Source organism: Episyrphus balteatus, chromosome 2 (assembly GCF_945859705.1).
Source record: "Episyrphus balteatus chromosome 2, idEpiBalt1.1, whole genome shotgun sequence".
Taxonomy (NCBI): Eukaryota; Metazoa; Arthropoda; class Insecta; order Diptera; family Syrphidae; genus Episyrphus; species Episyrphus balteatus.
In genome coordinates, this window is record NC_079135.1 from 14,946,813 (window position 1) to 14,974,432 (window position 27,620).

The 27,620-nt window shown below is 31.2% G+C and overlaps 4 protein-coding genes and 1 long non-coding RNA gene across 7 annotated transcripts in view; 2 read left to right on the top strand and 3 right to left on the bottom strand.

Moving 5' to 3' along the window:
- Nucleotides 1-2,292: 2,292 nt before the first annotated feature.
- LOC129911723 (probable serine/threonine-protein kinase nek3) lies at nt 2,293-4,454 on the bottom strand. Of its 2 annotated transcripts, XM_055989596.1 has the most exons (3): nt 4,209-4,454; nt 3,880-4,141; nt 2,293-3,828 (listed from the first exon to the last, which is right to left on the bottom strand). In XM_055989596.1, exons 1-3 carry the CDS (start codon nt 4,272-4,274, stop codon nt 2,429-2,431), a joined length of 1,728 nt encoding a protein of 575 aa, XP_055845571.1. In that variant the 5' UTR covers nt 4,275-4,454; the 3' UTR covers nt 2,293-2,428. The 2 variants fall into 2 exon arrangements, with proteins under 2 accessions (XP_055845571.1, XP_055845570.1); XM_055989595.1 differs by having other exon boundaries at nt 2,295-4,141.
- Nucleotides 4,455-7,295: 2,841 nt separating this feature from the next.
- Nucleotides 7,296-19,696, top strand: LOC129910357 (erythroid differentiation-related factor 1). Its single transcript, XM_055987705.1, has 9 exons — nt 7,296-7,475; nt 7,569-7,780; nt 12,537-14,638; nt 16,464-16,646; nt 16,713-16,974; nt 17,034-17,211; nt 17,333-17,457; nt 18,739-18,929; nt 19,000-19,696. Exons 1-9 carry the CDS (start codon nt 7,455-7,457, stop codon nt 19,356-19,358), a joined length of 3,633 nt encoding a protein of 1,210 aa, XP_055843680.1. The 5' UTR covers nt 7,296-7,454; the 3' UTR covers nt 19,359-19,696.
- Nucleotides 19,697-19,740: 44 nt separating this feature from the next.
- Nucleotides 19,741-20,576, bottom strand: LOC129910358 (uncharacterized). The gene is made up of 2 exons (XR_008771497.1): nt 20,105-20,576; nt 19,741-20,010 (listed from the first exon to the last, which is right to left on the bottom strand). It is a non-coding gene; the product is annotated as an uncharacterized LOC129910358 (long non-coding RNA).
- A 1,593-nt stretch (nt 20,577-22,169) lies between these two features.
- Nucleotides 22,170-27,620, bottom strand: part of LOC129911683 (lamprin 1.8-10-like) — a 144,590-nt gene continuing 139,139 nt past the window's right edge. The window contains exons 1-2 of one of the 2 annotated variants that reach the window (XM_055989545.1): nt 22,639-22,772; nt 22,170-22,557 (exon numbers count right to left, since the gene is read on the bottom strand). In XM_055989545.1, coding sequence (XP_055845520.1) covers nt 22,231-22,557; nt 22,639-22,650 — 339 coding nt within the window. In that variant the 5' untranslated portion in view covers nt 22,651-22,772 and the 3' untranslated portion in view covers nt 22,170-22,230. Of the gene's footprint in view, nt 22,558-22,638; nt 22,773-27,620 lie in introns of those variants that run through there. The other variant, XM_055989546.1, reaches the window with a different exon arrangement.
- On the top strand, nt 24,896-25,544 carry LOC129911680 (sulfur globule protein CV3-like). Its single transcript, XM_055989542.1, has 2 exons — nt 24,896-25,017; nt 25,096-25,544. The coding sequence occupies exons 1-2, from the start codon at nt 24,970-24,972 to the stop codon at nt 25,501-25,503; spliced, it is 456 nt and encodes a 151-aa protein (XP_055845517.1). The 5' UTR covers nt 24,896-24,969; the 3' UTR covers nt 25,504-25,544.

Sequence of the window (27,620 nt, forward strand, 5' to 3'; positions counted from 1 at the left end):
ACCAAATAAAAAAGCTTGACACAGTGGTGTTCTTTGTGGGCAGCCCATCAGATTAGTAAAAAAAAAATCGATCCTCGGAAATACTCGAGCGCGTCAGATTAAGAAATGGTAGGTTAAGTACATCCAGAAAAGTGTATATTTCAATAATCTGACAATTTGAGCGTGGCATAAGAAAATGGGAAATACTCGAGCGCGATTAATTTTTTTTTTATTCTGAAGGGAATTTTATCAGGAACACGAAAAACATATAATCTGACGGTTTTCGTGGGGCAATATAGCCAAAATTATCGATAAAGCATGCACGTACAGTAAAAAAAATACAATTTTTCGGTTCATGTTGGTTTTTGTTGAAATATCTTAATTTTTTTTTGTCTAATTTACTTACACTTATTATGTGGATTGACTTAAAAAAAATCTAAAGAATTCATTAAATTTGATAAAAAATAACGTGCCAAAGGGAATACGCCCTAAAAGACGTTTTATATGGAATTCTTTATTGGAGAATTTCCAGCAGACCGGTCCAATACTCAAATTTTTGTATCGAGGAATAACGTGACATTCTTAACTTTATAGCAAAAGCCCCATCTTTAATAAATAAAGAAGCTCTGATCGTCTGGTCATTACGTAATGTTCTTAGATTTGGGGTATTTTTTTCTTTCGTCAAAGACCAGACGAGCAAAACTTATGACTTTAGGTACGTTCGCTTTTTAATAATATAATATCATACGAAAGAAAGATTATCAAGTAGATATCACAACCATTTTTGCTTACAGAAACACGAGATATGACGACAAAGTTGAAGAAGTGGAAACCAACCTGGAAGACAAATCCAGTGATGATGAATATTAAATTATTGATTGACCTTTGTATATAATGTAAATTTTGTATTACATCCAGTAATAACCAGAAGAAATGACAAATATTGTTTTATTCAAAAACTGTCTCATTATTTTTTTTTTAATTGTCATTAGCAATACTCCTAACATAATTGTTAGATTATCATTTAGGGTGACTCTGACATCGAGCTCAGCCTACAGTACAAAAATCTGATGCGCTCGAGTAACTTAAGTTAACAATTTTTTTTACATTTTCAAAGATGATTTATAAGTGTAGGCCACGTCCAAATCGTCAGTTATTCAAATTGAACACTATTTGGAGTTCACTGAACGTGCCCTCTCAAAATCTGACACGCTCGAATAACTTTTTTTTTTTTTAATTTTTCTACCGCATTTTTCAGCCACCTACCACTGTCTAATTGTCAGATTAATATATATCGGTTATCACAAAGCCAATGCGAGTATACTCTGTTAATATCTGACGCGCTCGAGTTTTTCAATGTGACGGTTTTTTTTTTACATTTTTTTAGAGTGCTCTTTTCCCCACTTAAATGGAAAACTTCCATATACTTTTTTTTTCGTTTTAGAACCTAATCTTCGCAATCCAAAAGATCCCCATGACGCTTGAGTAACTGCAAATTTAGCATCTCGGGCTCCCCTATATAACGTAAAATAGACGTTATTTTGATTTATGAATGATATTTTGTTAAATAAAGCGAAGATGGTCATTAATTTTATTCAATATTGGTACCATACCAACCTCATGGCTGAACGCCTTTGTCCAAGTTGAAGTTCCATAAAACGTTGTACTATCTTCTTTGCACAATGTTATCTTTTAGTTGCGTGTTTTTATTGTTAAGGATTAGCCCTCTCCTGAGTTTCACGTGGAATGTTTTCCGCCGGGAATTTTAAAAGCTATCATGAGTTTCACCCGAAGGGAATTTAAATTTTCCACTTAACTAGTTTCTTGTACCAAAATTTAAGTGAAAATACAGGAAGATTTCCAAACGTGAATGATTTTTCGCCCGGAACTCACAATAGGGGAAAAGTGAGATTTAATTTTTTCAGGTGGAATCTTGTTCACGTGAAACTCAGGATAGGGCTGAATATTTTATTATTCGAAGAGAAGACGAATTGTACAAAACAAAAATTATAAAAATCGGCACCGCTGATCGTTTTATAAAAAAAAAAACATCTATTTAAATAGTTTTAATCTTTCAATGAAGTATTCTTGGTTAACCCTCTGTTGTCATATTTTTTTTTTCCATCAAGGTTGTAGCAAGTGAGTCAAATTGACCCAGGACTAAATTTGATGTTTACTAAGCTAAGTACTGAGTTACCAAAAAAACACCGACACACTTATTCAATGATGTGTATGTAGTCTAAAAATCTAAAACACGTTATTATCTTCAAAACAAAAAAAAAAGCTTATTATGGTAAAAAAAATTTAATTTATTTACTAACAACAAAACTTAAAAAATATTTACAACTAATTGAAAAATAAGAAGAATAATCTTAAAATTGAAAAACACGCTACGACGTACTTTAATCCAAATGTTATCTCTCGAAACAGATCAATCCTTTTACCCATATCAACCATTATTCCTCTGTTCCACAGTTTCCACAATAATTTTACCTTCTCTTCCAAACATATACAATACATCCTCATCACTCGAAGCACTCTCTTCCGATTCATCAGGAACTTTAAAGTAAATTCTCGATGTACAATCAAATTCAAATGGAAACTTCCTCGAATTCAATTTAATAAATCGACGAGAATTCTTCTTCCCAACCGTCTCCAAAAAATGTTCTCGAGTCAACAAGAATCGTTTACAACTCACATAATTTTTGTGTTTTTCAACATTTGTTGGACAATATAACAGAATTTTACTGTTATCCTCTGGGGGAAGATTATTTTCTATAGGTTCTTCAATAGATTTTTCAATTTCTTCAATTTTTTTCGTTTTGTTTGTACGTATTTTTACTCTCAATGGTTTAATTAAAGGAAGAGCAGGAGGAGGTGGTGTAATAGGTCTTTTGTTAATCTGTTCTGGATTATTTTTAATCGGAGTTATGAGGCATTTCTTCATAGGATTAGGCAGCGACGATGGTTGAATGGGATTGGTGCTAGACAACGCCGTCGAGTTTATTATACTCGCACCCAAGAAACCAGTTTCATTTATTGAACTGCCACCTTGAATGCTTAAACCTGGAATAGCTTTCAGATTCCCTGATTGAGCCTGATTGGGAACTGAAATTGGTTTCTTTGAATCCAATTGTGGCTCTGAATCCGATGTTTCTATCAGAGTCAAATCAATTTGTTTTCCTAAGATTTTTGATTCTTTTGGAACTTGACCATGTTTTGTTGGAGAGAAAGTCTTCTTTGGAGATAGCTGTGAGCCAGCTTCTCCACTTTTAACTTTCGAGCTCCTTCTAAATTTAGGTTTTACAGGACGAATTGGAGAACCAGACGACGAGGAGCTACTCGATATAGAACGCTTAGAGAAATCAGATCGACGCTTAATCGGACGCGACTTCCTTCTCCGCACTGGGACCGATTTGGCTTCATATGGAATAGCCTTTATTTGCTGTGGAGGTGTTGAATACGAACTACAACTCTGTTGTGACCCTAAAATCCCTCTAAAAGTCAGCGGAGCCGTTTTTGGGACATTCTCCGTTGGATATTTTTCATACAAAACTTTATTTAAATCTTTTCCCAAATCAAAATTACCTAAACCATATTTCTTTTGCAAATGCCTTCGTGATCCTTTGACATAGCTAAACTTTTTTATCGTCGTCGTAGTGCAACTAGAACGCTTATTCTTTCGACTTGATCGAATGTAATTGGCAGTGTCCAAAGAATGCAATGAATCATCATCAGAATCCATGTGAATCTGACGATGATGATGTTCCTCGATATGGACAATGTGTTCATCGAGTGAAGTCGACAACTGTGTCTTGTCTAATTTGTTCTTTTCAACCCACGGAGTTACTACTTTGGAAATTTTATCTAAATCAAAAGTTTCTAAAACATCGACCATACCGAATTTTTTCCATTTGCTTTGTTGATCTTTCATAATGGCAACAGTTTGATTGGCACATTCATCAAAATCATCGGAACTTGTTTCGCCTTCGAAATTGGCCACTTTGACAAGAGCCTTGCAGGTATTTTTATTTTCATTATTGTTGTTGTTGGTGATTGTTTGATTTGGGGAATCATCGTCACTGATTTCTTCAGATTCTTCGTCGGGTGATTGGATGTCAGCAAAGTCGATTTCTTCAAATTTTTCTTCTTTGCAAAATGTCTAGGATTTTTTGTTTATTTATAAAAAGAGTTTATTTATTATAAATTTATGATGCTTTTTAGCTTACCTCCATAACATTGGACCATAATTTTGATCTTTCTAAAATTTCTCCATCGCTCATAAGTGGTTCCATAATTTTTGCTTTTTGTAATTAAAACTGGATAAACTCTGTTTTAAAAAATAAACATGTAAGGAAGAATTTGTTTGGATTTTTTTTATTTATTTTTAATAATTTTTGTTTGCTTTTGGAGCGTCTTTGTTGAGATTTCTAATTTCTTTTTTCTTTTTTTTTCAATTTTTATAACTTGTTAACTGTAAAAAATGGAAGTGTAAACAAAAGAAAAAAAAAGAAAACTTCAAAAGTGTCTGGAATTATTCCAAGGGAATATTTTCCAATGAAATTTGAATGTCTTTTGGGGTGCGATTACATTAGATTGGGGTGTAGATGAGCAATATTTTATAGTATGGTATTTTTTAGATTTTTACTGATTTAAGCCTATTACGCAGCTGAGACCAAACGTAAATTTTTTTGAGTTATTGCATTTTTTTTTTCTAAAATGACTTTAACGATTTCGATAAAACTTGGTGAGTGCACAGATCTAAGCTGCGTTTATTAGTTTTTCTCAAAAAAATCAGATACCTAGTGGAAATGACGTTGCCGTTTTTTTCGAAAACTGTGATGCGTTCTTTTATTCGACGATGTTAACTATTGTTAACAATAGTTAACTTTCATCGTTCCTAAATGAGAAAAAAGTTACAAAGTGTAACATCGTGACGTCACAACATCGTTCCTAAATCCAATTTTGAAGTGTCAAATAGTTACATTTTGTTACTTTTTCCAACTCATCTTCTGGACTTGAGTTTCAATGTTAATCTGTCAAACACAAATAAATAGGGAAGAGAGGGGATGATGTGAGAAAAGAATTTTTTGTTGGTTTCCATATTTTAAATTATTTAATGCATATTTTTCTTTCAATTTGCTAAGAATTCAATTTGAAAGAATTATTTCAGTGCCAAATTAATTATTTCTTGTTTATTTATTCATAAAATTGATCTCAAAAAATTTGTTTTGACAGATCAACAAAATGTAACTTTTAGTCGTTCCTAAATCAAAGTTGACATTTTGTAACAAAATCTAACAAAAACAAATACAACGATTTTTTTGACATAACAACAATAGTTAACATTGTTCAATAAAAGAACGGACCACTGACATTTTGGTTATTTACGTATATTTCATTGATGGCTTGAACGATTTTACTTCAACTTTAGTGCCTGGCTACACAGTGATTTTTCAATCGATTGAAAAATCACATGAGGTATCTACACACTGTTGTGCCCAATCACGTTCCACTTTTACATTTTCTAGGAACAAACGTCAAAAAGAGGAACAATTTAGCAATACCATCAGAAAATTCAGGGGTCGAATTACGGCACACGATTACGATCATACGTTAACGTTTTGACCATTTCTGTCTCTATTTAATTATTAGAAAACGATAGGGACACATAGCAACCATTCGTTAACGAACGTATGCCGTAATTCGACCCCAGTTCTCTTCTTGAGCATCTTCCCCCTTCATTCCTCATCCCTCCATCTTAATTTAAGGTGAACTTCATTTCACTTTAAAGCCTTAACTACAATGACCTAAAAAGTGAAAAATTGGGAAATTTACAAAAGTAAAAATTTTTTATTTCTTTCTAGCGCTATTTGTTTTTTTTTGAAAAAAACTACACTTAGGAGCAAAAAAATAGAATCAAACTTTTGCGTTTTTTTAAAACGTTAATTGGCCTGGATGTAATTGACATACATGAATGTTAATTGCACCATTAAAAAGCTTGAAACAAAGGCTTTAAATCAATACTAGGAACTTTAAAACCCGTTCACTTTATAAGGATCCAATCAACATAAATGAAGCATGTAAGCAAAAAAAGACTGAAACTGAAACAGAGAGTATCTGGAAAATTTAACATTTTAAAAAAATTAAGTGCAATTTATTGACAGATAACGTCAACGATAACGAAAAAAAAACTGAAATTGAAGCAGAGAATATCAAGAAAATTTAACATTTAGAAAAAAATGAAGTGCAATTTATTGACAGATAGCTATGATACTATCGTATGCATTTTGAAGTTTTTACCAACAATTAAAAGTAAAAAATTCAAGCTTTTAAATGAGACCATAAAACTTGAAGAAACATTATTTTATCCATTGCAATTTTTGTTTTAAATAAAAATTATCTTTTTTGATTCCGTTTTTTTTGCTCTTAAGTGTATCAAAAACAGTTAGAGCCCCCGCACACTACAAACTTTCTATCGGCTGATAGTTTAGTCGGGTTGGGCTCCTAGTGTGCGCACAGGCAGCCGACTAAACAGTCTGGCCGCTAGGAAATATTTTAGTTTGAAGGCAATTGTGTAGCAAAACAAACTTTTTTTTCGATCAAACAAACTTTTTGATCGGCCCATACTTAATCGTTGTAGTGTGCGCACTCTCATACATTTTCTTTCTGATTAAGAGGCCGACTAAACTGTCGGCCGATTGAAAGTTTGTAGTGTGCGGGGGCTCTTATTAAACTGAAAAATAAGCTTTCTGCATCATTATTTTTAATTTTGTGATCTGAAAACCTGTCACAAAATGAGTTTGAAAATTTTCACTTTTTGACTTTTTGCAAAAAGTGGCTGTTGTAGTTATACCTTTAGGGCCAGTTGTACAAACGTGGTTCTGCCTCGGATCACTAATTTAACCCACCGATTTCGGCGGATTAGCTCCGGGTCAACTTCGGTTCAAGCATGGATTTGGCTACTTTTACATATGTGGATCTTGCATGGGTGCTAAACCGGAACCTCATCACCGATTTCAGAAGATAAAAGTTGCTGAACCACGGATTAAATATTTGTACAACTGGCCCTTAATCAGCCAATAAATAATAAAATACAATGGTGCAAAATTTGTCTGTTGTAGTAGTAGTAGTAGAAAAATAAAGTTTAGCCTTTACACCTTTTCGTTGCACCAAATGCCGACTTTTCACCCCAATGGAACACGACTACTGAACCAAACCCGATCGAAAAAATCTACTACAAAAATTCAAATCTTGTTAAAATTTGAAACACCCTGTAATCTGACAAAAAAATGACATTTCTCATTTCAGCCTCCGGTACTTCGTGTTTACAAAATATTTTGTCAGTGGACAAAGTTTTTTTTTTTCTTCCAAAAAGAAATTATTCAACATCCATGTGCAAAAACTAAAAATTACTCAACAATCAATCAATTCTTTTAACTAATTTTACTATAATATGTAAATTTTGATTCACTATGACTGACTCAAATGATGAAGTGAGTTTATTGATCAACAAAAAGCATTAAAAGCATTTTCTTCTACCATGCGTGTGCCGTAACAGTTAATTCTTTTTTCTCATCCCTTTTTAGATCGAAATTTGTCCAAATGTTGACCCTCATGAAGATGGTGCTTTGGTTAAATCCAAGGCCGTCGTTAAATTTTCAGCCGTCCAAGTTCCAGTTAAATTCAATCGACTGGAATGCAACACCGATCTGAATTTGCCACCATCCAATTGGTTAACAACTTCAGACAATAGTTATGGCCTTCACAAGGCTCTTTATCACTCGTCAGGGTTTCCAAGGTAAGAATTGTAGAAATTTAGTTTTGATAAGGATTTATTTTAGTAGATAGTAGTAGAATTTATCTATCGTATAGTTTGCTCTTTTAAACTTTGTTTACAATTTTGTACATTAATATAATTGTTTCTTACAAAATAAGTAATTGAGTGCTTAAATCTAAGCAGGGTAGGTGCACCTATTTCAGAACAGTTCCAGTAGTCGAATACTTTTCACTTAAAGATGCAAAAACAAACTGTTTTGTCCTATTATAATTAAATACCCGCTTAAACTAGAATCTATGAACTATAATCGACGTCCTTGCAACATTTCGCTCATAAATCCATCTTTTCTTATTCAAAGAGCTTTCAGTTTGTTGGAAGGTTAAGATAAAAAAAAAAAAATAGTGAGGATGGTCAGATGAAAAAGTGTTTATTTAAAACTATAGTTTATCAAATTCGTTTATGAGAGTCCAAAAAAAGATTAAAACCAATTTTGTATGCAAAAATTAAAAACGAGCAATAATCCAGTCAAATAAGGGTTTAACCTCGGAATGAATGTTAGTAGAAATTTTTTTTGCTCAATATCTTCCTTTTGCCATTCTATAACATATCTCAAAAGTCTAGAAAAATCTCATGTCCGCTTGTCGCGATTTCAAGGTCAAATCGCGAAATGGAGATTTTCAAAATTAGCAAAAATAGGCTATGGTATTATATACACATATGATACATGATTTCTAGGTATTTTTTAATGCTGATTCCAAAAAATCTAAAATCAAGACAATCTGACGTCTCTAGAAAAAGTTATACCTGTTTTTCATCTGTCAACTCATATTATTATAACAGTTGCAAACTTACTGCCGAAAAACCCTTAAAAGTTATGGTAGATGAACCAAATTTTGCATGAAGGTTTTCATATCCATTATTATAAGGAATCATAAAAATGCAATGAAAAAATCATTCATATCTATGAAAAATTGGTATTTTTTGAAAAAAGGGGAAATTTTGGGATATGCACTAAAAAACATCCTGGTACAATCTTGGAATAGTGCTAAAAGGCAAATTTTTTTGTTTCTAACTTTGTTTGGATATTCTATATCTTATGTCAAAAATCTAAAAAATCTCATGTCCGCAAGTGCTAATTTTCCTGGTTTGAAGATAAGGTGCAGATTTTAAAAAATTGAAAAACAACATTTCAGATATTTGTGTCAGATCAACATGAATAAGGTTCAGGGATGGTCAGGTTGACTTATTGTGAGTTTTTTTGGAATGAGTGTTAAAAAATACCCTTAAATCATGTAGCTTATGTCGGTATACATATACATATTTAAACTTTTCTTGCTATTTTTTTTAAGTCTGCACCTAACTTAGTTTAACCTCCAAAATTAGGACTTGCGGACATGAGATTTTTTTAGATTTTTGAGGGTAGTGGATATTTCCAAACAAAGATTAAAATGAAAAAATTAGCCTATTAGCACTTATTCCTAAGATGAACAAGAATCTTCTTTAGTGCATATCCTAAAATTTGCCCCTCCATCAAAAAATACCATTATTTCGTAGATATATATATTTTTTGTAATGGATTGTTTTGATTTTTAATAATGATGGATTCTAAAATCTTAATGCAAAATTTGGTTCATCTACCATAACTTTTAAGGGTTTTCGGCAGTAAGTTTGCAACTGTTATAATAATATGAGTTGACAGATGAAAAACAGGTATAACTTTTTCCAGAGACGTTAGATTGTCTTGATTAAAAAATACCTTGAAATCATGTATCATATGTGTATATTAGTGTGGTCCACGTTATAAGGCAAAAAAATAAACCATATAATTCATTACTTCCCCACCCATTATTTTGCTACAGACATCTATACCAACATAATGCTAACAGTTTTAGCTCTTAAAAGTAAAAAGAAGAGGGCGCTCATCAGCTTTGAAATATTACACTTTGTTACCCTTTATATCTGATTATATCGTAATAGGACTTGGCTTAGAGTTGGAATCAGGCTTAAATATGATAAGCACGCATGCTTCCGGCAACCAAGTTAATGATTTTCATGTTTCTTTGGTTTTGAGTCATTCATATTTCATTGATTAATTCAGTTTTATTTTAACTTTAAGCAAAAAATACTTACAGACGAATTTAAAAGAACAAAAAAAAAAATCTGTGAAAACATCACTTAACTAGTGTTTTTGATGAAAGAAAAAACATTTCATGAAAAACTTGACCACGCCACAACTTAATTCACTGGATAAATTTAAAAAAAAGTAATTTACTAGGCATGAGCACCTAGCTAAAACAGCATCTGAGCAAAAACTTTGAGCCTGTTGAGCGCCCACTTACACTTCACCTAAAAAGCTGAAATTTCACGTGAGTAATACAAAACACATACGCAACCAATTTTTGAGTGGGGAACAACGGAAATGTAAAAACCAAAAAATTGGACCACCCTAGTGTATATAATACCATTTCGCGATTTGACCTTGAAATCGCGACAAGCGGACATGAGATTTTTCTAGACTTTTGAGATATGTTATAGAATGGCAAAAGGAAGATATTGAGCAAAAAAAATTTCTACTAACATTCATTCCGAGATTTACCCCTTTTTTTCTCCTTATTTGACTGTATTACAATGTTTATTATTTTTTTTTAAATTTTTTATTTAATTATTTATTTTCATTGAAATATAACAACGGAATGATTAGATATAGATATAATGCAAGAATACAATCAATGAGAAAAATGACACATCTGGTCATGAGATATTTCTTTATAATTTGATTCTCGTGATGTAGAAGCTACATATATGCAGACTATCTTCCAAGTGTGCATTTGTTACCCTTTAGCGATTTTTTTGGAAAAGAACTCTCACATACATATGTAGGTGAACCCAAACATGGTAATAGGATTTATGGCTTTTTTTTACAATTTGGATACTTGCCTGTTACATGTGCACAGTCCACCCCCAAAAATCTTCTATGGGCGAAGATTTGTACAATTCCAAAGAAAGCAATAGCAAGGTGCATTACTCAAAAATTCCATGAATGTTTTCTTATTTTCTGCTGCCAAAATTTCTGTTTTTCTTGTATTGCTTTTTACCGATAGTGGAATACGTTGGATAACTGCAGTAATATCTGTTTTTTCAACCTTAAATATATATATGTACCTAGATAATAAATTATTCTTATTTTTTAAAATAAACCTTAAAGTAGGTATTTACAATAACTTTCTGTTTAACAGATAACCATTTCAATGTATTGAACATTTCCCTTCAGAAGTGAATCATAATTGGTTCACATAAGTGAACAAAACTTTCATTTATGAATTTAGTTCTGAACCGTTTTGAGTCCTTTTCCTGGGTAGCGGGGCAACAAATTCGTTTTTATGGTTCATAAATGATGAGAAAATTCTCCACTTTAGTGAACGTAAATCAGACGCTTATATGTATATTCAGTTTACTGAATAGTTCATGTTTATTTTTTGAATCGTATTATAATGGAAAGAATATAATTCATTGAGATTTCTACTACCCTTCTCGTTCAGTTATTTCTCACTTATTTTAAAATTATTCCACTTTTTTTTCACTTAGACTTTGTAAAATTGTCTTAAAATATCTTTTGTTTCAAGTTTCTTTGCGACTAGGTACCGTTTAACATTTCAAATATGTACCTTGTTTGTGGATTGTGGATTTAATTGTGCGCAATCACATTTGATTCAAAGAGGTGAATGTTTTCGAATAAATATTCTATATATTTGCAATTTACTTATTATTATGTAATTCAAACCCCAATAATAGTATTGTAGGGCAATACTCAAATGTGGCTGATAATAAATACTAAGTTTTTTTCGTATTCTTCAAAAAAAAAAAAAAACGGTTTTGTGGCAATTTTTTTTAAATTCATATTACTATCCATTTCCTAGATATTTGGTTTCTTGTACACATTCAAATTCATTTTACTCTACATATTAATTTATTTTGTGGTAGTAACATTATTTAAGTTTTTTTCAGTGTTTAATTTTAGTTTGTTAATGTTAAGATATTTGTTTATATTATTAATTACTGTTTTAAAACATTTTTAATATCGCTAATATATATTATAAACAATAATGTACCCAGAATTGAACCTTGTGGTGTGGTACACCCAAATCAGAATTTAATGCAACTGAACTTACCCCATTGAACTTTAAAATTTGTTTTCGTCCTATTAGATATGATTTAAACCAATTAAACTCTATACCTCTTATTCTTTTTCTTTTGTATTTATTCCAATCTTCGATGTTTCTTGTCACTATAAATTTTAAATGACTTCTTATTTTATCCGACTTTTGTTTTCTTAAATCACTGGTTAACCATTTTTGATTGGATTCCTTGAATATTTTTTGAATCACAAAACTCTTTTCAACTTCAAATATTTCTTTTTCAAATTTTTCGCTGTCCACTTCATCTACATTTACCAAAGTACTAATTCTATTTATATAACTTCCTCTTATGTTTTGTACAAATCTATGTTTTGTTTATTATATTTTAAAAGTTTACTCCTCTCACTTCAATGTCATTATTTTAACATACTGGTATTTCGAAAACTATTGACTCGTGGTCACTTATCTTTAATTAATTTGCAACTTTTACTTCAATTGATGTTAAATCAGTTACCACAGTCTAATAAAGCTCTTGGACTGGCACTTATTCTTGTAGGTTCTACTACCATTTGTTAACACATATTTTCTATAAATAAACATTCCAATTCTTTTTTATAATTTTCGATGTTAACTTGTTTCAGCTTTCGAATGGCTCATATGTTCCCGGATTGTGTGGGCGAAGTTGATGTTGTCTCTGACGCAGAGAACATTAAAAAGCTCCTCAAACTTGCTTACTCAAGTAAGAGCACTACCATAAGCATGATGGTCCATAAAGTTGGCAATACTTTGCTCATCGACGAATTCGATGTCCACAAGTATCTATTCCGCAAAGCTGACGATGATTGGCGTTGGCTTAAGACTTTCATGCTCGAAACTATTGTTTCCCTACACGAAAGTGATGGGAATTTCTGTTTGAGAGATGAGAGTCGAGAAGCCATTCAAACAAAGAACCTCCAATCGAAGTTTCTTTATCATAGCGCCGAGGGAATCAAATCCTCTAAGAAACAGCCTAAAAACTTGGCTAAAGTTAATGCAAAACCACTTCCAATTCTTGGCCCTGTTTTGCCAGAACCCAAAATCGATGAAAATGTTCCAGATCCGAATTCCTCGCATGAATTCAATCGCAATGTCCTTTGGACATTCGAAGACATTCGAATGCTCATTGGGACAGATATGCCAATTTTCGGTGGTCCCAATCGACCATGTATTAGCTTACGCCTGCGAGACACAGCAAAACCAATTAATGTCTTGACTGGAATTGACTATTGGTTAGACAATTTGATGTGCAATGTCCCAGAAGTTGTCATGTGCTATCATTTAGATGGAATCGTTCAGAAATATGAGCTCATCAAGACCGAAGATCTACCTTACATGGAAAATTGTCAATTTGCTCCTCAGGTAGTGAGGAATGTGGCACAAAATATTTTGGCTTTTTTGAAAGCTAAAGCTACTAAAGCTGGTCACACTTATTGGCTCTTTAAGGGAAGCAACGATGATGTTGTGAAGCTTTATGATTTAACAACTGTTTGTAAGAATGAAACCAATTGCGAACCAAAACTTGAGAATCCATTTACTGTTCCAGTTGCCATGTTGCTTTATACTGTTGCCAAAAACATGAAAAATTCATCTCCAAAAGTCTCGGCAAAAAAAGCTGGATCCATTCGGGCGTTACTAGATAACTGTATTAAGTTGCTTCCGAAGGAGAAGTATCCGCAAATCGTAACCTCTTCCCATTATATTCTTTCTGATTTGCACATCCCCTCGGGAATAGATCCGAAATGCCCCAAATTCGATAGTTCTGATCTAGACTCCGATACTCAGTCGGTCTATGAAGATGATAACTTTGACTATGATCCATTCGAGGATGAAGTAGTGGATGAGAGTGGTGAGGTTGCTGTGAAGAATATATGCGATACTCTTAAAGAGTTCCATTTGGATGGAAATGCCAAAAATTCGAGTCCTCCATCACCTTTGGTAGCATCTGTTGAAGAACGATGTCGAACTTCGTTGAAACACATCTCTGAGGGAATATCTTGTCTGCAATTCTTCAATTGCAACGAAGAAGAATTCATCAAAAAGAGCGAAGAACGTGCTAAAGATGAAGAAAAATTAAGAATTCTGCATGAAGAACAGAATCCTAATATGGCTAGGCCATATAAACCGATTCCACTGCCCTACGAGACATTATGCGCCAGTCCACGTGAAGAAAGTCCAGATACAGAGTTATCTCCACAGTCAATTGGTGCAGAGCAAAAACTTACAAAGTCCAAGAAGAAGAAGTTGCGAAAGAATAAGGGAAAGGATGTCAAAGATGAACCAACACCAGCACCGTCAACTAGTACTTCCACATCGTCATCGGCTGTTGATGATGCATCTAGCAAGCAAATTGCAACTAAATTTAATTCTCAACTTTTCGGATCGTGGAATGTTCATTTGAAATTGTTGCTTTTGGAAAAAGCATGTTTGTCTTATGCAACTTTAGCTGAGCATAATTATCTTGCACAAAAGTTTGGTTTGTGTTTGAAAGATATTTATATGTCTTATCGATGTCAGGAGGTTGTTACTAAATATATGACTACAATGGTATCGCAGAAGAGTTGTCTATTTGGAAGAGCTGGAGATTGTTTTTTGCAAATAGCAAAGAGTGGAGATTTAATTGATGAGTATTTTAATGAATATTCAGCGGAAAATGAAGTCGATGCAATTATTTATGGAGAAATTGAAAAGGATCTGGAAAATGTTGGTAAGAAATCGTTTTCTATTTTTTTAATTAATAAATGAAATGAAAATATTTAACCAAATCCATTATTGAATATGAAGAAGGTAGACATATAGGCATAGGTCAATTTTGGAAAAACTTAAGTTTCACAAACTGCTCCTACGATATCGATAAAAAAAGTCATGTCTGCAAAAGGATTATTTTTTGGTGAAAATTGTTTTTATTATTATTATTAGTACTTCCCATAGAAGCGTATTGTTTTTATTTCGAATATTCTCCCAACCGACCTTATTCTTAAATATAACTTTTGCACACAACTAAATACAAATAAACTATTTTTTAAAAGTGCTAACTCAACAATAATTTAATTTCATTCAACAAGTAGATCCCAAAGCAACCTTCCTGACGTACTTTTGAATAACACCTATTTGATTCATTGATTGCCTAGTATTCAATACCATTCAGAGTTATCTTTATAAATTTGGTAACTCCTTCCGTACTTATTCCTTGGTTTCTTGCTGAGAAGCGATAGAAGGCGACTCGACGCAATAAAAGATGTCCCACATCAACGACAACCAAAGACAAAATAACGCCGCAGACAGAATTTTTGTTTGAAAAAGAATTGCACACCTGATAGTCGACTTTTCGATTTGTAATTTTTTCATACAAAAACGCTGTCGGCACCTTTTTTTTGGTGTGGGACAGACTTTATTTGTAAAAGGGTCTAAAGATCTTTTTCGACAAAGATATAAAAATAAATCAATAAAAAAGTCTTAAAAAGAAAGTTAATTAAATATTTTAAAAAAATTTTAAAGTGAAATATAAACTGCTGGTCCATAGAATAAATTCACATTGTAAAAGTCAAAGAAGAGTTTCTTTTTTCATAAAAAAGGTGTTAGAAAAACTTTTTTGTGAATGCAGTTTCAAAGCATGTCTTTTCTTCTAACTATAAATGAGAAAGAAAAAAATAGAAAACTATTGTAACGATAAATAATATACCCATTTTTGCAATGTTTCTTAAAAAGAGCTTATTTTGATGTGTTAATAGAATAAAGAATAGGTTCAGTAAAATTTTTTTAACAGGGCGTTTTAAAATCGTGTCTTGAAATCATTATTATTTTTTATTTTTATTTTTGATTTTTATTTGTAATGTTGATGAGAGCAAAAGTGTTATTACAAAAAAAAGAGATATGTATAATTTAAAAGTTTTAGTATTCTTTAAGGTGTTTTGTCATTAAAAAAGCTCTTCTTTAACAGTAGTTATTATTTTTGTTGTGATTTCACTACTTTTTGCAAGGTTTGTAAAGTTTAAAAACTTTAGAACTCTTTTTATTCTAGCTTCTTTTCTTAAGAAAATCTCAAGTTTTCAATATTTCCTATACCTTTGAAGGCAGTTGTGCGATTGTTTTAGGTACCCCCACGCCTCCTGAGTAAAAAATCTTCAACCAAACTTTAAAATTCTACAATATTCAGAAACCCAGTAAATAAATTAGATTTGTTTTTTAAGCAAGAACAATTAATATTGCAACGACTTTAAAGTTGACCCACTGTGTGACGGAACTTTGAACTGTAAAAAGATTAATGAAAAGTGCCCGAACCTAGATCGCATGAAAATACAAAAGAAAATGCAAAGAAAAGAAAAAAAGCCTAAATTATTAAAAGTGTCACATGAGTCAAAAACGAATTTAATAGCTTGGGTGTTGTTTCAGAACAATAAAATATAATGTGTTTATGCTGGATATTCTTAATTTTTTACTAAGTTAACTTAACTTATTCCATCGACCAGCAGTACCTGTATCTTTATTGAAGAAAAATAATGCATAAAATATTAATTTTTTTAATTTCACAGAAAACGACATAATTGAGCCAACTAAAAATGTGGAAGAGTTGATGTTGGCTAGTTGTCAGTGTTATGAAACGGCTCTGCTCTGTCTAAGTGCATACGATGAAATCAATGCTCAAAATGAATTGCTAAGGCGATTAGGAAATGTACGAAATGAACTTGGACTAAAATATATGTATTGGGCTCAAGGTAATTAAAAATTTGGATTTATTTTTAATAGAATAAAAAATTAAATATTAACTTATCCAAAAAAAGAGGAATTCACAAAATATATGGCAACAATTGCTAACAAAACCGAAGATCAAACCGAAAATAATGACAACAACATTGAAAATAATTCCAAGCCAAAAACCGAACGACCTCTTTATGAGACTTTGGCTACCAAATCATTTGATTGCTTATCCAGAGGCATAACATCTTTTAGCATGGTTCGTGATAATGTAAACTTGGCATTTCTTTATTGTAATATGGGACGTTATATGCGATTCAAGGCACATCTCTTTATTTCCGATGGGCAGTAGGTTTTCAAATTTTATTTTTAAATTACTTTTAATTAAGTTTTTGTTTTAATTATAGGTCTGATTATGTACAAAAACAAAAATCCTTATACCATGAAGCATTTAAATATTACGAAAAAGCAAAAATTGTACTTGGAACACGCAAATGTAATCCCGAATTATGGGATTTAGTTAGTTGGGAGTTATCAACAGCAATGTTTACATTAGCTAAACAATTGCAAGATTATAGTCCAAATGTAAGTAGAATTTTATGTATGAAAAATTAAAACTAAATAGTTATTATTTACTTATTATAATTTTTATTTTACTATTTGTTTTTCTCCTTTTTATGTCTGAAAAAATGCATTAATTTTATAGGCATCACCCGAGTTAGAAAAAGAAGTAATCGACTTACTTCAGAAATCGTTGAAGCTTTGTGATACAGAAACTCCTGGTGCGAAACAAATTCTTTACACTTATCGTTCTGGTGTATTACACAAAAGGTAAGAATCTGTCTTTAAATAATCTTTTTTATTATTTTTTTTTTATACAGGGTAATGATTCAAACGAAATATGCTGAGGAATCTCAGAATTTGGTAACTTGTTCATCCCAAATCCTTATGGTTTTTGATTAAAAGCAGTTCTTGTGAAATTTCGTAAATTGCCAACTTTGCAAGAGTATTTTGCTTCCTTCGCCCACAGTAGATTTTTGTTTTTAACAATTATTACACTAAAAAATTGCCTAAAAATTGGAAAAATATTGATCAAAATATTTTTTATTTCAAAAAAAATTTCGTTACAAATTAGTTAACAGTTCAAAGTTTTATAAAAACTCAATTCCTTACTTTTATTTGAGAGCAACATCCCGAAAAAAATTGTATGGTGTGGCACTGGTTTGTTATTTTAAAAACTTGTCCTGTTACTGCAGTTTTTAAAAATTCATAAAAGTTTTCAAAGTTGAAGTTAGAACGAAAGATATTACTGTTTGAATTCTACAAAAAAGCCTTTTTCAGACCAAAAAAACAAAAAAAAAAAAAAAATAAAAACACTTTTCCCGAACTGTTATTTGTTTTTGTTTGCTAGGAAAAACTATGTCTTCTGTGAAAAAGAGCTAAATTTAAATAAATGATGCTTATGAAGCTTATCTTCACCAATAAAGTGATCAATCGTCCTCAGAAATTGTAATATGACTTCCCCATCCTCATCCATATTCTTTTAAATGAATTCCAAATAACATTCCAAAAAATTTCCCTAATATTGTAGGAAAACTATGGAAATTGTACAAAGTTGCACAAAATTTTTTAGCAAGACGGCTGCAGTAAAAATAGCAGGTAACTGTTTCACTGAATACTGCTGATGTAAGAGATGTTTTTTGCAATTAGTTTCAATTTCTGTTCTATAATTTAGAGCTGCTAAAGCAGAGCACATTTTGTAATAGATAAGATAGTAAGACTTATGTTTCCTCAATTGAATACTTAAGGGAACGGTTGTACCGATCAGGAAAAAAATTTAAATCGATAGTAAACAGTATTTCATGCGATTTTTAGAACAAATGCCACACTAATTCATAGAAAATTACTGAAATGATAGTATGTTTTGCTAAGAATATTTTTATTTGAACAACTTTTTTTTATTAAAAATGTATTTCTTAAGTTTCTCAATTCAAATCATCAGGAAAACACAAAACTTCATATTTTATTTAACAATAAATAAATAATTAATCAAAATAACCTATTTTCTATGAATATGCATTTAATAAATTTTTTGTTGTTTTTCCTTTATAGAATTGCTTCATTTTACTACAATCAAATGCGCTCAAACGTTGTCGATATCTCATCACTGCCAAAAACTTCACTGCAACTCTGCAAGTTTCATTATGAAAAAGCAGCTAACATTTTGGATGGCTTGAAAGAAGCTAGTGATTACTTAATTGTTCAACTAGAACGAATATCTTTACAAGAGTTCCTGGCTGAGAGTAAGTTTATTTAAACAAAGTCTTAAAAATACAACTAATCTAACATTATGTTCACCTCAATTTCTTACAGTTTCACCCAACTCGAATCATAAAATTAAACACATGCAAGGCGGACTAGAATTGTGTCTTCAATCTAAAGCTCTTTTTGAATATTCATTAAATTCCTTGGGAGACAATCCGACATCAACTGATGATTTTCTTCGTCATTTGAATCTTTTTGAAAGTAGACTTCAGCATGCACTCAAGACACTAATTAAATTACTTATTAGCGGAAGAGATCCGAAAAAAAGGGCTGATTGCTATAAGAAAATGTACATGGAGACATTGAAGAGCAAAGCGCCAACTGATAATACTAATGGAGCTCTAGCAGCTTATCTGTTGGAATTAACAAACAAATTAATTCAGATTGACACAGAATGCTCGAAATAAGCAGCTTAATATATTTTTTCTATTTAAAAAAAACATCGATCGATTTGCTGATATGTAATTTTTTTTTTTTGTTCTTGTAGTTTATTGTTTCCATAACTTAATAACTGTTAGCTTTAATAATTTTATCATTGAGTAGTTCTAAGTTAACATGTTAATGATGATGAGAATGAGAAAAGTTCGCGCTTAGCGTGTAATTTATTATTTTTATTTTTTTTTTATTATTATTTTTATCTAGAGTAGCGCAGGTGTCACTGAAACTAAATGGTGAATATTTATTTTTTTATAAACAAAAAACCCCAAAAAGGTGTTGCGTTATTTGACCCAGTAACATAAATTCCATAGCAAAAAATAAAAAACAATAACGAAAAAGAAATAAAACAAATTATTTGCAAGTTATAAACAAAGCATATTAAACTGGTTTTTATTTACATCATCACAAGGTGCACTTTATAATGCTGACACGTAACTTTTTTGAATTAAAGGCGCGTTTTGACTATATCCGTCCGCCGCCACAACCACAGCCGTTTAATTGTTGACTCACTAAAGGCAACATGCTGAACAAATTGTTAACTCCTCGGTCTTCACGGTCATCACTGGGACTAGCGAAAACAGCAGTACTGAGGGCAATCACCGCAACAAGGAATGCGAATGCCTTTAAATAGATTTAAATTTAGTTTTTTAGAAAAATATTGTTTAACGGATATTTTTTTAACTGTTTTTTTTTTTTTAATTTGAAACACACTCACTGTTAGTTTTGCCATTAAGACTGCCATTCTTAACCGAATTTAATTACAAAATAAAAATTAAATGATTATTTACAGTAATTTATATTTATAATTTTTTTTTAGTTTCAAATGAACGTGCTTTTGAAACAATTGATTAGGTTTAATTTATGAATGCAATTCGATTGTGAATTGAAAATGTTTTTTGTACGGTGATTACATTCCTATTGGACGTAGTGTCTGGTTTGCGATATTATGTAACAATGCAAATGCAGTCAGTTGTCTATCGGGGGCAGGTTATGCGTTTGATTATAACGGTTTGGATACACATAAATGATCTATTAGTTTATTAATGTTTCAATGAATTAAGTTTAGAATTAGTAAAAAATCGAGATAACTATCAGACATGAAATTACGATGAAATATAATACAACAAAGTGGGTCCCAAAATTCTGTCTATATGTCTGTTCTGCCTTTCAGTATGTTTGTATTTATCTTGAACTGAAGTCTAAACTAATGAAGCGTTAGCTATCAAAAATATCCTAACAAGTTTTATGAGATAACCTAGAGGCGAAACTAAAATTTTATATTTAAGACCAAAATTATTAAAATTTCGAAAAACACATTCTTGAATAAAACAAATTTTTAAAACGGTTTTATAAAACTGTTTTGAAACTTAATTTTTAATTTTCTATTAATTATCTCATCTGAATGCAAATAAATATTTTTTTTTTGAAAAATGTTTATACACAAAATTATTTTTTTTTAAACGGCTCTACAATTAAAATTTTTTTTTTCTTTCTAAAAATGTTTGTTGCGTAAAAAATTTTATTGCATGATTTTATTTTGAGACTAAAACAATTTAAAAAGATGTTTTTTTTTTATTTAAAATAAAAATTCCTCCAAAAAGTACGGAACATGACAACTGTTATAAAGATGCATTTTCAGAAAAAAAAAAAATCAAAATCGTTAAGGTGGTTAAAAAAAATATTTTTAATAAATAATTTTTTGAAAAAGTCCCGTTTATGAAAAACTGATTTACCACAAAAAACTTGGGTGTTAAATTGAAATTGAACTATGCAGTCGTTTGGAACAAAGTAAGAAAGTAAGAAATTAAAAAAAAAAACCCTCTATTGGAAGAAGCGTTCATAATGATTTTCAAAAAAACACTTTTTTTTAATAAAAATTGTAGGACTTGTTTTTGGGATAGTCAAACTTTATAAAAATTGGCATATGGAAAGTACTTTAGTTTTCGTTCCTAAAATTAGGATACATGTATTGCAAAGAAAATAAAAAAATATAGGTACCTATTGAAGTATTTGCGTGTGTTGAGTCCGAATTCAAAGTCAAAACAACAAGTTGTGAGTACTTTTCAAATTCAGAACATTTAAGTCAATTAAAATTACATAACAAAGTTCTTGTTCCTTATTGTTTTGTTTTCGCCGACCAGAATTAAAATAAATGAAGATACATATTCGAGTTTATCACGAATTCCATTCGTATCGGCAATTTGGTACGATTCCCCAAAAAAAAAATAATCACGGAATCCGTTCGTAGTGGAAAATCTCATACAAATCGTCACTACGATCGGATTTTGTGATTGTTTTTTCGGGAATCGTAATTTCCGATACAAATGGAATACATGATAAGGCCGATTTTTTCAGTTTATGTTTCATTCGTTTGATAAATTTTATAAATATTGAGCAAATTTCCAAAAACACACAAAATAATTTCTTAAAATATTTTTGGTTTTTCAACGCTCTTTCTTTTGAGTGAAAACCATTTAGAAAAAATGGGAGAAGCACCAACTTACCGTAATTTTCTCCTCTCTTTTTTTTTCGGTGAAAAATGCTCAATAAATAAAATAAATGTATGCTGATTTTTTCTGTGAATTTCAGATGGTAGACAATTTGATATTCGTGATCTGAATCAGAATGTCAGCAGTCAGCACTTTAAAACACTTATACTAGAACTTTCTACTTTTATAATGAGTGTGAATGTAATTTGATAATTTGATGAAGCTGAGAAATAATTTCCCAGCCCTTTAATTAACTCCTACTAACTCTTTTTGTAAATAAAAACAATAAAATTAATTGCTTTAAAGCATGGTTTATTTTTTGCTTTGCAATTATTTAAAAGCATCGTGCATTTTATATGAATCCATAGCCACCGTAGGGGTATCCTACACCAAGTCCAAGAGAACTTCCAGCAGAAGCACCAGCTTGAGCTGATGCTGTAGCTTGTGAGGCTTGATTAAGTGCAATCGAGGGTGATCCTAGATATGGCGAACTGATTACAGGTGAAATACCTCCATATCCCAAACCTCCATAACCCAAACCTCCATATCCCAAGCCTCCGTATCCCAAGCCTCCGTATCCTAAGCCTCCATATCCCAAACCACCATATCCTAAGATAGGATTTGGATTTGGTGCAGCTGAAGCCAAAACAACTACAGCGCAAAATGCAGCAAGGGCAACCTTAAAAAAATGAATTAAAAAAAAACTATTAATTAGATTGTTTGTCCTTATTTAAAGGATTTTTTTTTACAAAATACTTACAAAGAATTTCATGTTTAAAAGTTATAAGTAATCAAGTCCAAGTGAACTAACTTACTTTAACTGAATTTGGCCCACTTTTTATACAAATTGATTCTTAATTGGTACGTGATTTTGTTTAAGTTTTTAGAGTACATAAGGATTGGTTGTTTTTTTTTTTTTTTATTATGATAAGAAAGTTCAAATAATATTGAATACAAATAATTAGACAAAATTGGTTACACGCGTTACTTAAGAAATGTTAGAAAATTTGAATTATCTTCTAATAGTTTTTTGTATAGTCACTGCCACAAAAATTGGTCTATCGTAGGTTCACCTATCCACTCTTAGTCGAGGTATAATGTACGTAAGTGTGGATTTATAAAATTAAGTAAAAATATTAAATAACTGTTTTTCTGTTGATTGTTTTTTTTTTTCTAATTTTATAATTCACAGTGCGTTCTTTTAGAAAATAAATAGAGTAGAGTTGCCGATTTGCGACCGTCTCCAGTTATCGGAAACCTTTCGGAAAATCGTTATAACTAGTGATTTCAAAGGAATTTATTCCAAATTTTCACTCGTATAAACTTGGAATAAACCCTACGAAATCCCTAGTTATAACGATTTTCCGAAAGGTGGCCGGAAACTGGAGACGGCCGAAAATAGGCAACTCTACCCCATGATTGGAAGAATTGTTATTTAAACTCAAAAACTATTACCCTGCAAATATTGTTGAAAAGTAAAAGCTACTACGTACTTTTGGAATTAAAAAAGCCTTTCCCTTTAACCCGATATATGATTCCCTGATCTACCCATCGATTCTTAAAATCTTTCGGGGGTCTTAATGTTTTCTTTCTTTTTGATCATTAAGCGCCTCATGTTTTTTTTACTTGCTGATTCAAGAGAACGTGGCCCTGTTTGTTCCTGATCTTCTAGTTTTTTGAGACGCTTTGAAAACTGTGGATTTTTTTCGTGCTGTCTTGAGAGCTCGATGGCCATTTTTCCGGGGAACTTTTTTTTGCTGCCGGATTGACGTCAAAAATCGTCGACAAGCCTCCCGGTTTTGTATTGTTCCATTTCTGAGACCAACTGAATGCGGGCCTACCTTTTTTATATAGTTTCGCGGTCATATCGGAAAGCTTTATGATATTTCCTTTTTGACGGTGTTTACAGGTTGTATTTTTTATTTTTTGAAAATGGTATTTTTTTTTAAATTGGGTTCCTCGGATCTTCTAATGCGATTTCTAATGCTATGAAGCTTGATTACTCCTTCTATTATACGAAAGATCTTCATCTCGGTTACGTTAAACTTACTCTCAAATTATATTTTCTATTTTGTTTTGCTGAATAATAATTTTAATATTTCCTTTTAAAGGAAGTAATACAACCACAAAATATTACTCTCAAACTTTCAACACTTCAAAACTGTTTTGAAAAATAGAGATTGGACAGAATTGTTTTTTAAACCCAAGCTTTAAGGCCGTTTTTAACGTTGTGTTTATAAGCAACGCTCTTTTTGTCACATTTAAAAGAGTCAACAAGTGAGCCTTAGCAATGAGTAGCTCAACAATGCGAGGGAATATGTACCATGTATTTATGTACGTCGCGTTAAAATACCGAAAAGTTTAAAAATCTCATCGCAGTGTTCTCTATGTGACGATGTGTTTCTGGAATCCAACAAACTCTAAACTCAACAAAAAAGTATCATAATCAACCCTATTACAAGTTTCACGTGAACGGGATTCCACCTGGAAAATATTAGTTTCACCTTTCCCCTATTGTGAGTTCCGGGAAAAAATTTGTTCTCGCGTTCCGAAAACTCGTTGTATTTTCAATTCTATTTCCAATTAAATTTTTGTGAAGAAGATACTAGCGAAAAATGCTAATTCACTTCGGGTGAAAGTCGCAATAGCATTTGAAATTCCGGGCGAACAAAAATATTTCGATTATAAAAATTTCCACATGAAACTCACAATAGGGTTGAATATTTTCAAATTGTGACAATTTTTCTATCTGTCCATCTTTAATAATGCATTTTAAATTTTGAGAATACTTTCCAAATTTCTTTTAAACTAACATGTGTTATATTTTAATTATAAGAATCATTTGTACCCATTTTTGTGACAGTAACTGTGTACACACAAAGCTATTAGAAGATTATTGAAATTGTCTTACACTTGTTTGGAATGCGATTATAATTGTATAAATAACTTTATTCAATAAAATTCGCACTTTTCTTATCATATAAAAACAAGCAATCCTTATGTTTTTAACAACTTGAACAACATCACGTGCCAATTTAAGATTGAATTGCTTTAATATTTTGTATAAAAAGTAGCGAAATTAAGTAATAGTATGTTAGTTGACTTCATCGTTAATCACAAATTAAACATGAAATTGATTGTAAGTGTTTTGTAATTAATTCTTCAAATTAACAACGAACAATTTTATTAACAGTCTTTTTTAATTTAATTTTTAAAGGTTGCTCTTGTTGCATTTTCCGCTGCAGTTTGTTTGGCTACAGCAAATCCTATTTTTGGTTATCCTTATGGAAGTTTGAACTATGGAGGATCACCTTATTATGGTTCTTCTTATTATGGTTCACCCTACATTGGATCGCCTTATGTAAATTCACCATATTATGGTGGTTCACCTTACCTAGGATCACCATACCTGAATTCACCTTATGTAGGAGTAGGCCCACAAAATGTTATTGCACCAGCAACGGGAGTTATTGGTACTACTAATCAAGCTGCTACTTCTGCTTCAGCTACATCTTCAGCTACATCATCTTCTTCAAATTCAGCCGGCAATACTCTTGGAGTCGGTAATGCTGGATTGAGTCCATACCCATATGGAAATATCTTTGGTTATGGAGGATACATATAAATTGAAAGATATTTTTGAATAAAAAGCAAGAATGCTTTAAATTTTTGTTGTTATTATTTTTGAAAAAAAAAGATATAGGTAATACCTAATTTAATCTTACAGTCCGGATCATAATCACTGTTCAGACTTGACACATTGTGATCAGATTGGGTAGTGAATATAAGTTGACTTAATCAAAAGGATATGAAATAAAAATGGCACTATAAGAAACTAGTGAATCTTACTTTTATACACTGAACCAAATCCTTACGTAAATACAACGAAAAAATTCGTTGAGCCAACGAAAATTTAATTAATTTTCAGCCGATGAAAAATTTAATTGGCTCAACGAAATGGCTTTCATACGTTAATGAAGAACTTCATCAACCAACGAAAACTTTAGTATTTTAATGAAATTTTTCATAAAAATTTTTGATCGAGAATTAATGAATTTTTACATCACTTTACGAAATTTTTTCATCGATTAACGTAAAATTTAATTAACCACGATGATATTTTTCGTTAGTCAATGTATTTTTTGATTAATTTATGAAAGAACTTTCGTTAGCTAACGATTTTTTTCGTAAATTTTATGAACATTTTAATTAAATTACGAAAAAATATTCGTTAGCTAACGAAACTTTTCGTTGTATTAATAATTTTTTTTTTAAGATTATAGTAGGTATATATTTATTGGACTTGTTAAATTATTAACAGCCCAAACAAAAAATTGGCGTTTTGACCCGGTAGAGCTCACTTGGACTCATCACTTGACTTATCCGTGAGACACCTTGTCAAAACGCAATATTTTTTATATTCAGCTCAACTTACATAGATTTTTAAACAAAAACCTAATGTGAACTATATCCAGCAAGATTAAATTTCTAGTCCATAAAACAGAAATGCACCCAAGTCTACGTTTTTTTTCGGTAACTGATGTATTTTTTCATAAGCCAATGTAATATTTCATTAGTATATGAAGAATTTTCATAAGCTTATGAAGATTTTCGTTAGTTAATGTTGAATTTCATAAGTTAATGAATTTTTTCGTTACTTGATTAAAACCAGAGATACCCAAAGGAGATGGGAAACTTTCGTACGTTTTACCCCCCAAAACCCATTTGTTTATTTCGTGTTGTTGTAATCTCTTTTGTATTCGTGAATAAATGTGAAAAACACACATAGTGTAGCCACGGTGTTTTTCCGCACACCTAAGCAAAAATGTCAATTTTTCACGCATACTTCGCCAAAAATGTATATTTTTTCACGCATACTTATCCAAAAATGTCTAAAGCAGCTTGTAGGCAAACCGCGTATGACGTCAGAAGTTTCTCATCTCTTTTGGGTATCTCTGATTAAAACTTTGTTAAAGTAAGGAAAAAATTCGTATTTTTGTTCTTTAAAATGAGTATGAAATTTTTCGTTAATTGATGAATCTTTTCATTGAATTGGATTTTTTGGCACTAAAAAGGGAGAAAAAGTGTATGAAACGTTTTCATTAATTGATGAAGGTTTTCATATTACGAAAAATTACATATTTTCGTTGAGCCAACGAAAGTTTCGTTGGGCCAACGAAAATGTAGTGTATGAAACAATTTTCGTAATTTTACGAAATTTATTATTTTCAGTGTAGGTAATATATTCCGTTCAAAATAATCACGTTTTTTAATGCAATTCAAAGATTGTCCTTCTTTTTTTTTTCTTTTTAAATTGCTAAGTCGGTAATCTGAAAACGAAACAATAAACATTTTTCAAATTTTGTGCTACAACAACGAATGCTTTACCTACTTATTCAAATTAACAAGCATATCATCATCTTAAATTATTAATCAGAGTTTTTTTTAACGCCACGTTGAATTTTCAAGAACAAATGCATATTTCATTTAACGAAAATGAAATAAACCTCAAAGTTTGACGTTCGGTCATATTTCAGCATAACGCCTTTTCGGCATTATTTCACTTTCACTCTTTCATCGTCTCATCGTTTATACACGGTGAGTTTCATTTGTACCGTGGAACACAACACCGAATGTTTATTTTTAAAATGTATGTCCTACTTCAGTGAGACATAAGACCCAAATCTAATTTGAAATTTATGAACTTCTCAATTTAAAGAAGTGTGTCAATTGGGACATAAA